General features: G+C 45.4%; 1 protein-coding gene across 1 annotated transcript; it reads right to left on the bottom strand.

The window, feature by feature from the left end:
- Nucleotides 1-4650: 4650 nt before the first annotated feature.
- Nucleotides 4651-10090, bottom strand: RNF114 (ring finger protein 114). The gene is made up of 5 exons (XM_026042133.1): nt 10045-10090; nt 8382-8488; nt 7486-7600; nt 6731-6838; nt 4651-6489 (listed from the first exon to the last, which is right to left on the bottom strand). The coding sequence occupies exons 2-5, from the start codon at nt 8486-8488 to the stop codon at nt 6424-6426; spliced, it is 396 nt and encodes a 131-aa protein (XP_025897918.1). The 5' UTR covers nt 10045-10090; the 3' UTR covers nt 4651-6423.
- Nucleotides 10091-10361: the final 271 nt, after the last annotated feature.

Here is a 10361-nt window from a genome sequence, read left to right as displayed (position 1 = left end):
GGGGCCGCCGGGCCAATGGGGCGCACGGGGCGGGCGGGCGGCAGGTGCCGGCCCCGGGGAGGGACGGGGACCGGGACCGGGCCCGCGCCGAGTCCCCGGCCCAGGGTTGCCGAGCTCGGAGCTGCCAGGGCCGCTGCAAGGGCCCTGCGGCCGGGGGGGGACCCCGCGGCCGGGGGGGACCCCGCGGCCTGGAGGTGGCCCCGCGGCCTGGAGGGGGCCCCGCGGCCCGGAGGGGGCCCCGTCCAGCCCCTCTGCTGGCCGAGAGGCCAGCAACAAAGGGGCTGGTGATTCTGCCTTGGGGAAAAGGGTTACCCAGGGCAAACGTGTCCCTTGGCACTGGGCTGGGTCGAGCTCCGCTAGCTGCTGTGCAGGACAAAGTCATTCATTCTCTACAAAGCACCCTCAAGGTGTCATGTGCAGGTTGGGCTCCCCTTGGGGACCGGGTGACAGCAGCGGAATGTCCCAGGGCCGTGGGTGCTGCTTGGAGCTGCCCTGCCCTGTTGTCCCAATCCTGCAGGGTGCAGCCGGGAGGGGAAGGCGCTTTGCCGCAGGCCATGAATCCTCCGTGAAGAGAGGAAATGATTGCGGAGGATCAGGGCTCCGCTCGGCCCTGCCCTTGCTGGCAGGAGGCTGCTCAGCCCTGCTTGGGTCTCCGCCAGGAGTGACTCCCCCAGGCCAGGTCGCAGTCAGGAGCACAAGCCCGGACCTGCTGCACCTTTGCACAGGGGCCAGGTACTTTTGGAGCAGCGCAGCCTCCCCCAGCAAGCTGGTCTCGGGCTTTTCCTTCCCTTGCACCTGCTTTCCCTTGGCTCCTTCCCCACCACATTAGGCAGCACACGGGTGTAGAAGAGGCAGAAATAGCCCTTCTTTTAGCTTTCCTCTCCCAGGGTACTGCTGTGCAAGGGCAGGCACCCAAGCCTCAGTGAGCAGGTCCTGGGAAAGCGAAGAGCAGAGCCTGAGCTCTCCCTGCCCRAGCTCCCAGCTCATCCTGTTCCTCCCTCTCACATTTGGATTTCCCCCTGGAAGCGCTCMGGGCTCGGGGCCAGGCACCTGCTGCGCGGGGCTGTGGTGGGTGCCGCTTCCAGGACAGCTGCCGGTGGCGAGCGGCCGAGGGAGGGAGAAGCGGGACCTGCCGGGACCTGCTGGGAGCGCCGTGCGGCTCCCATCCAGCTCCAACCTCCTGCTGCRGGGACAGGCCAGGGACTCCCGCGCTGGTGGCCACTATGCTCCTCTGGCAGGGCTCATCCCCAGCCCCGCGTTACCGCTCGGCCGAGCAGAGCTTTTTCCTGGCAGGGATTTCAGCCGACAGCGTTTCCTCAGGGTGGGAACAGCTCGGAAAGCTGCTGCCGTTGCCAGTGACACACAAGTGCAAAGAGGAGGCRTTTGCAAGCTCTTCCCCTGCAAACACATGCTCTGGAGCAGACCCTGCTCCCAGCTCGGAGCTTTCCCCATAGGAGGTATCTGCCCTTGTCAGGACAGGGGATGCTCCTCGGCCTGGCTCACCCCTCGATCACCTTCCTGGAAGGCAGATGCTGTGAGGGAAAACTCCTCCCTGAAGGCACTGGGGGATGCAAAGGGTGCAGGCTGGACCCCCCGTGCTCCCTGCAGACAARCAGGAGCCCCGAAGGGCCACGTCCCGCGGTGACTCAGGTCGCTCTCCGGGCTGCTTGCAGACRCCCCACGTGCTCGTTACACCTGCTGCGGATGTGGTTACGCACACGGGGTTGCACAAGGTACCCAACTAAGTGGTTTTCTTTTAAGAGGCAAAGGCACCGCTTCGGCTCGCCTTGAAATGTTATTAATAAGATTGGTTCCAACCACGGCCAGGGCACGCAAACAAAAGCTGTGTTTGCTAGAGGAAAAATCTCGAGGAAGGGAGGAGGGTGACCTGTTTGTGAGTGGGCCAGAAGGCTGGAGGACAGAGAGCAGCGAGAGGAGAGCGAGGGGAAGCTCCGGGATGATTCACGGGCTGGAAGGGGGTGTTTCTCAGAGGTGCTGCCGGTTCGCTGCAGTGTGGGCTGCAGGGACGGCCGAGCCTCGGGGTGCTCAGGCAGCTCTGCCAGGGGTTGTGGCAAAGCTCCAGCCTCGCACCTGCGCGGGCTGCCTTTAAAAGCTYGGTAGCTCTTACCTTAACCCTCCACGGGGCAGAAAATGTATTGTGAGCTTCTCAGTTCAACCTCCTTGGGTCCCGTAGCTCTACAAAGCATTTCAGGTTTCCTGCTGCAAAGCTCCTGCGGTGGCAGGACGTAAAGGCACCAGTAGAACTTTCAGTTACAAAAAAAGGAACCGAATTTCTTGGCGAGGCCGACACCCAAGCCCCCTTAATTCAGACTCACAAATCAGCAAATTATGCACTGATACTGCCCTGTTACAGCAATGGTGGAGGAGATCTAGGAAATGCACTGCTACACAGCCAGGCCAAACCCAGGAATTGATGACCAGCTACAGGGGAAAGGCAGCAGGACAGCCCGCGAGCAGTCTCCAGTCCCTGCCGCCTGAAAACAGCTCCTGCACTTTGTAAAATGCAACATCTCCCTCTGCTGTCTAAGGACCATTATAGCTCCTTCGGTGCCTTAGACAAAAACACCGTCGAGGAGCTTGATGGCAACGCACCGAACACGAGATTAGTGGGATGCACAGGGCTTGGTCTGCAGACATAACCACTACTGAACTACCTAATGACCACAGCTAAGCATGAGCCTTTTCCAGCTTTAAAAACAAAAATCAATGCTGCCCTACAGTAGAAGTGGTCTCCCATGTTTTTAACTGTAGCCATTTGTCATACAAATAGCAGTAATAGCAAACATATTAGTGATTTTATCAGACAGAGAACATAACCTTGCTTCTTTTTTTCCAGTTCCTTATCTCTTCTGGTATCTTCTGCAGTGAGCATCAAAACTGCTTTGAARACCATGGCTGGATGCAGTTGAAGACTTGAAGCTGTGCTGCAGGTGTGGCTAAAACAATGCTAAAAGATACTACAAATGTTAGTAAAAATCCTGACCACAAGAGTTTTGTCCTTCTTATGTTAATCTCACCTGTGACCATCCTGTGTATGTGACCAGAGGCAGATGCCTGGAGCAGGTTTGTTGTGACTTTGTTAATCAGGTGGCCTTAGTAACCAGACTATACGGCCACTGCTTTATTATAGACAGGGTCCTTTAAAAGATCTCATCCCTTCCAGCATAAGGAGATCAGGGGATTTACTGCTGTAATTCCAGCCAAAGTGATGCCGCTTGTGTTGGGCAATGAACGTTGACATTAGTTTATCAGACCTATTAAGGTCAGCCTTTAACCAGAGCCAGATTCATTCCAAAAACCAGCATCTCAGGTGCCTTCTTGTCCCTTCCCGTSCCTGCCCTGGTGCCAGCCGTCCCTCTAAGCTGTCTCCTGGTGCTAGACACAGGAATGTCGCAGGCGCAAGGGAGCCCGATTAAATCATCGCCAACAATGGGCTTGTGGGGTTTGCTAGGGCTCCCAGATCAGSTGCTGACAACGAGGTGAGAGCAGCTCCGCAGAGCACTTGGCTCCCAGGTAGGAACACGGCACTGGATTTAAAAGCCCAAACTAGCTTATTGCATAATAAGCTTTTTTATAATTCAGATTTTTGCAAACTTTATGAACCAAAATCATACACAGAGCAATAAATATGCCCCTCCACCTTTTTTAAAYCAACCAGTAAGTATCAGCATGGCATCTGACAAGCTGTGTAAACACGTTTATATTTGTTAGTTTGATGAGGTCAGCTCAGAGACACAAAGCTCTTCAACAGTTGGAATAATAAACAGGAATCTATGGCTCAGTTTATCTCTGAATGGTTGCAGGGATGCTCATCACAGCCACATCGTAAATTCCACTGCTATCAGACTAGCAGGTRCCAAGACATTGCCTCTTACTCACATACAAATTTAATCAAAATTAAAGTAGATTTGGTGGGCATTTTCCAGGCAACTTATTGCTTGCTCCCAGTATTAGGTGTGTACAAAATAGGGAATAATGCCTAGCTAATAAGTTTTTGCAACTGAGATTTGGCTTCCACAGTCAAATGCACCTGGACGGACAGTCAGGTATGATGGTTTAGCAGGAACAACTGGACTTCTGCCCGACTGCCACTACGAGCCACTATTTTTCACCCTCTCATTTGCAGCTACTCCAACTGCAGATAACAGAGATATCCCTATCCAACAAAATCTACATCTAGAAGAGTTAAAGCTGAGGGTTGCAGCGRTTGATTAAAAAATTACAGGACAATAAAACCTTCTTAATTTACCCAAGAAAAGCCATGAGTTTATTCCTCTAATTCATATTAGTTTGATTAGAGCCATGCTATCCAAACTGTTTTCATAACCTGTCTAGTCCATTGTTTGAAAAACTGACATTGCACATAATAAATCAGGACAAAATACATTTTTAAAAAAAGAGCTGTAGCATTTGCATTACTCAGTTTCTAATGTGTGCCTTATACCATTACACAGCCAGCAAGAACTGTTTTTATGGTGGTGCTGTAATGAAGTATATTGACCACGAGAAGGAAATGATAAAAGTTCACATGAAGATAGCATTTTATAAATTATATGAACTTTATTTATAACTCGTCTTCAAAAGTCAAAAACATGACAAAGTAATTGCTCGGAAGCGTCTAACTGCTCCTGAAACATTTTATCAGAATTTCATGGAAGTGCACTTAGAATAGTAGCAGAAATCTAGTTTCAGGTCAATCAGTATCACAAAACTTGATTCTCAACAGAACCTTGAAGTCCCCAACCCAGCCACTAATGCATCATAATCTCTTWGCAGATTAAGCATTAAAAACTCAAAATACAGAATTAATTCTCCAGAGCACTATGAGATTTTCTTCTTTTTCTCCTGGGACTGACCACCCAGTCACCAAGCATATACTCAAGCATGAATCCATACTAGTCTGTACAAAGTCTGTGAAAATTACCAAACCCAATTCAAATTAAATACATTAGAGGTCTGTCTGGACACACAGTCCAATAAAGTGGTTTGAGCTGGATTATATCACGTTACCTCCTGGTTCAGGGTAAGGCTGTGCTGCCATCTGCAGAGTGCAAAGTTAAATCTGCTGGCCAAATTGATCAGTGGCGAGTTCTGTGGTGGTGCAGGTCCACCACGCCAAGCATCCCGCTGCCAAGTCACTGTGTACTGAGATCTCAGTCCTATGCTGATTTACACGCTCGCATCAGGTGCCTCAGCTGACTGGATCACAGTATCTTGATTATTTAATTAATGAGGTGCTGAACTAAGAAAAGGAAGCTCTGTAATTAACAGAGCAACGTTAAATAATGGAATAAATCCATTTACCATGTATTGGAATAGTCATCCTACCTTCTGGTTTCTATTTTACTTTTACTGTTTAACTATATCATACATACATTATATGGAGAACAATCTATGCACAAGTTCAGCTACTTTAGTGACATTCAAATGAAGCTCAGGAATTCAAAAYATTTGCTCAAATTGAAAGGCAGAAAAGTAGTACCATGTGAGCCCTATGGATTGTAAATATATATAATTTTTAAACCAACTTGCCCTGAGGGATGTAAAAACTAAATACATACATGAAAATTTTAGTTTAAATAAGCAGCAGCATCATTTCAAAAAACTTCAGAATTCCTCTGTTAACATAAGGTTTAAAATCAAATTGAGAAAACTAATGCCAATATCATGAATCAAAGCCAGCAAATATGAATATTATTTGCTATATTACTTAAATTTCATCTTCAAAAAACAACACACTAAGACATTTTGATTTCCAGGTTAGAAGCTATCTTTGTCACAGTACGGAAGAAAACAGTAGGCATAAAATTTAAGTATTTTGAACTAGTTTCTTACGTAGTTGCACAGATCTGCTTGGGAAGTGTGAATATTTATATAGTTGTGAGGCTGACTATGAGAATTCAAACACTGGCAAATATTACGGAGTCACAGTTATTATAGGTCACTTGAAGTGAGAACCGATCTGACAACTCCATCTGACGCCCAAGCTCTTGCTGAACCAGAGCTGTGCATACACCTCTGACTGCATCATTTARGAAGCGTAAATCAGAGACTGGGGAGACTTATTTACTGACTAGCTCAGGCTACTCCTTCTGGAATGTTTTTGCCTTTAAAAACTCAAATGAACAAAAATGCAGAAAAAAAAGGATCTATCATTAAACTCTGTGTGAAGCTAGTAAGAAAATTAGGCTGACATGGTTGCCCAGCATACAACATGCTAACAAGAGACCAAATGACACAGAAAGTCCAAACCAGGATTCGAAACCAAGAGCTAGATATTAAAGAGTCTTCCATATTTCTGGATGCCTGAGTTCATCTTGGGATGTAAAGGAAGAAACGCAAGGAAGGTGGGCACTTCCCCCCTCATGGGGGCTTGGTTTTACAGTTAATCTTCTACTTGGTTCATTTATCACGCAAAGAACGGATCAAAACCTGTGCCATCATATCATCTTCATCAGCATCATAATCCTACAAACAAATAATACAGCAACTCTTACTGCAGCAGCCACATTAGTTAATACAAGATCAAGCAAATTCAGAAAACAGCCGCCTCGATTTCATTTACTAATTATCCAATTTCTCTAAAATAATGAATAAACTGACTATTGAGATATCATCTGCATGGATCACACTACACAGTAGCAGCTATGTAACAAAGCTGGAGTTTAAGAGTCATCACTCTGTATTCCAAAGGCAAGGAAACACATACCACAAAAGTATCATATGAAAAGCGATGCCGCCTTTGAAGGTGCTCCATAAAGTTAGCACTCCTGTAGTTTGGATCTCCCCAAGGCATTGAGGCACAAATTGGGCAGACCTACAAGGAAGAAAAAGGACAGTGACAATATGATCAAACAAAAAGATTAAAGTCTGAGATTTGTGACAATTGCTACTCTATACGCACAAAAATTTTACATTATTTTACTAGGCCTTTTAATAACAAAAATTAGGTGAGTCTGAATTTTTTTTTGATTTTTAGTCCTCCGAGCTGGAATAGTTTAGTCTTCTCCTTATATACTGAAAATTCGAATTATCAACTACAGCTGTTTGCTTTGGAAGATTTCACGTATTTTGCAATAACAGAAAAGTTTCCTTGTACTCTTTTGCAAAGATGACTTCTGTCAGAGAGATTTTTTTTCCCTTCATAATTTAATAATTTTGAATTCCAAAGAACACTTTCAAGACAAATGAAAGATTCAAAGTCAGTTCCAAGTTTTGTAATTCCTCTTGCATGTGAGAGAACAGTGCAGATGAAGATTATTAGACAAGAAGCATTTTTTTTCAAAGTAAAGACAAGAAGCAAATTTTTTTCAAACTTAAATATGAGAATAGCATACCCACCTTTGACTTTAAAAGAATCAATTACAACTATGTACTGAATTTCAAGCAACAATTCTCTCACTCACTGTCTCAAAGGGAGTTAAGACCAGACCTGATTGCAATTCTTGAATCAAGACTCATTACCACTTGTTTTGCATCCATGCTGTGCAGTGTTTTGCAGTGTTCTACTAGTCCTTCTTGATCAAAGTTTTTCTCACTGCAGTACGGACAAGGAAAGGTAAAGCGATTTGGAAAATTCCTAGTTGGAGTGGATGGGGAAGAAAAAGAGACCATTTATCATTTTAGAAGCATTGTTCCCAATGTCTCCTAAATGTTTCATTGATCCCAATTGTTCTAGCTACTTTATTTCCATTTTTTTACAAATTATTCAAAACAATCTCATTCTATGTAGTTAAGGTAAACTAATTGCAAGAATCAGCTTTTTAATTCCTATTAATATATTACAGAACTCTTAATATCATCCATATTGATATAAAAATAGCTCTTTTACAAATGCTACAAATACCATTTATCCTTTTGCCTTCTTTATTTTTTTAAACAAGGGACAATTAGTCACCCAACATGCTACAATACAGATCACTGCAATCATTTCCAACTTCCCTTCATTATAAGTTACTAGGGTCAAGACASAAAGATAAAACTACTATTTAATATCCCCTCTCCACATATACACACACCTTTTACTAAGTACCCTGATCTTGAGCTACAACTTGCATGATCAACACTGGAGAGCAGAACAGCTTGTCTGYGCACATTCTGATGTGGGATTAGGGTTTAGTTTAACAGTATGAAAGGATTACATGAATTAACACCGAAATTGAGTGAAGAGGTAGAGTCTGTTTTCATTCCAGTAGTCAACAGTTTGCATGATGCTTTGTAACACCGTTAACTTTTTAAAACAAGATAAAAGGACAGTTCTCAGAACAAGAATAAATTTTGAGGTTTCACTAGGATTAAACATTTACAGCCAGCTCAAAAAAAAAAAAAGAAACGAGTATGTCAAGAGAATCACTAGTTACCTGGTGTTGTGAAGTGGTTCTTTAGTTACAGCTTTTACACCCTCCATTATGTAATTCTGGTACTTTGAACAAGAAGCTGCATGGCTCCGCATCTTAGAGAGATACATCTGGACAGGCAACAATTAAACAGCAAAGTTTATTTAAACTACTTTGGAATTACCTTCAAGCTTTTTAACAGAGGAAGTAAATGATACTTAAAAGAAACAGGCTTTCTATAGAGAAAACACTGAACAGAGGAAAACACTTGGGCTAATGAGACAGCTGTAAATGCTACAGATTTGTTAACCTGTAACTTTGTTGCCTGTAATAAGTTACAAATAATAAGCTGCTCAGGACAGCTCACTTCTCCTAAGCTGTAATACAGAAGTTTCATAGAAAGCCAGTTCATCAGGTTGCTGAAGAGAGGAGTAAATATGATTAATAACCTGGCTTTTYGTAACCCATTGACATCAAGATCTGTGCTGCAGAATATTGTCAGATACATAGAAAGTACAATAAAGGAACCGAAATTAATCTATTTCCACAATTTTTACTTGCAAAAGTAAAAATTTTTCCCCCTGGGGGGGGGAAAAAAAATCCTTTCTATGCTTGAAGTCAGACTAATGATCAATTTTAAAGCATGTTTTAAATTAGGTAACAACCCTACACAAGCCAGGAGGAATGGTGGCATAGGAGGAGTAAGGGGTACAAAAGCAGGTAACAACCAAGATGGTTTAGACACCAATTAGTAGTATATGTGAGCTAAAAAATATAAATAATGAATCAGCCTCCATCAGAAACCACTCGCAAGTCTGACCATGCTGTTTCCAGCATTATCCACCACCAAAACCTCAATTTCTCAGTAAGGAGATCTCCATTTCAAGGCACTGCAATTTCCTGTCTTCTAGATTCAGAAAGTGACACTACTCAGAAACTCGAAGTGAAACTAATTGAATAGACACCCCACCTTCGTTATGAGAAACACATAAAAACAGCAGTGCAGGAAATGAAGAAATTTGTTTTAATCAAGAGACAGCTGTAAACGCTTTTCATTAATATAGTGATGTTCTTTAGTAAGTTAAGTTTTCAATTAAAGACTTTAGCTTCAGAGTGAATCAGTTAATCTGAGGATGAGATACAGGCACATAYGAACTATGAAGCTGCAGCTCTGCTGTAATATGCATCTAATTAACCTTTTCTTACTGCTTTTTTCCATCTGTCAAGATATTTTCCCACACATTCAAATAATGCTAAGAAGTCTAAACTTACAAGGAGTAGGTGTAACGGTAGGAAGGTGTCCTGCAAGTATTTAACAGGCAGGATTTTGCATAATACTAAAATGCATGGAACACACTGGTCACATAGCAGGGCTCTGTCTCGCACCTMTTTCTCAAGAACCAAAGCCCTTCTGCTCAAAGCCTAGGCTGCCAGCATTTCAAATGGCATTTGCCACTGCCTTACAGCGTTACACCTATGCAGACATGCCCACAGTAACGCTCATTTTTAATCCAACACAGCATCTCGCACGCAGAACTTGCTTCCTAGGGAGTTAACAATAAAAACCGTGGAAAGAAGGCCCACACTGGGGTACTGCCCACAGAAACGAGCCCGTAACAGGCACGGAGAGCGGCGCTCGGCCTGCTGCGCGGCAGGGGAAGCGCCGGCTCCCCCGGGGCCGCCCTACCTTTTTATTGCAGCCGTTGCACGCGGTCTCCGTCACCTCGATCTGCTTCTCGAGGTCCAGGGCCCTGGCGCCGGGGCCCAGGCTGCTGCGGCAGACGCCGCAGAGCGGCTTCTTGGCCTTGAGGCACTCCTGCAGGCAGGGCGTGCAGAACCTGCGGGGCAGAGCGCCGTGAGCCCGCCCGCCGTGCGGGACGCTGGGCAGAGCCAGTGCAGAACCGGGGCCACGGGCAGAACCGGCGGGTTTGGGGCGAGGGGAACCTGCTGCTCTGGGCCCGGCCCCAAGCGCCGAGCTGCCCCCGCCCCGGCAAGGCCGCCCCC

The sequence above is a fragment of the Nothoprocta perdicaria genome, unplaced genomic scaffold (assembly GCF_003342845.1).
Source record: "Nothoprocta perdicaria isolate Ctin4 unplaced genomic scaffold, notPer1 scaffold_3, whole genome shotgun sequence".
NCBI classification, from domain to species: domain Eukaryota; kingdom Metazoa; phylum Chordata; class Aves; order Tinamiformes; family Tinamidae; genus Nothoprocta; species Nothoprocta perdicaria.
Note: the sequence above shows the minus strand (reverse complement) of the source record. Positions and strands in the feature narration are given on the sequence as shown.

What these genes read in the sequence shown, in the direction of transcription:
- RNF114 (XM_026042133.1), bottom strand. Translation starts at nt 8,488, where the DNA reads ATGTATCTCTCTAAGATGCGGAGCCATGCAGCTTCTTGTTCAAAGTAC. An exon ending in GCATGGATGCAAAACAAGTG is followed by an intron (nt 6,839 to 7,485) that starts GTAATGAGTCTT and finishes TCTTCCTTGTAG; the next exon opens with GTCTGCCCAATTTGTGCCTC. An exon ending in TTTCATATGATACTTTTGTG is followed by an intron (nt 6,490 to 6,730) that starts GTATGTGTTTCC and finishes ATTTGTTTGTAG; the next exon opens with GATTATGATGCTGATGAAGA.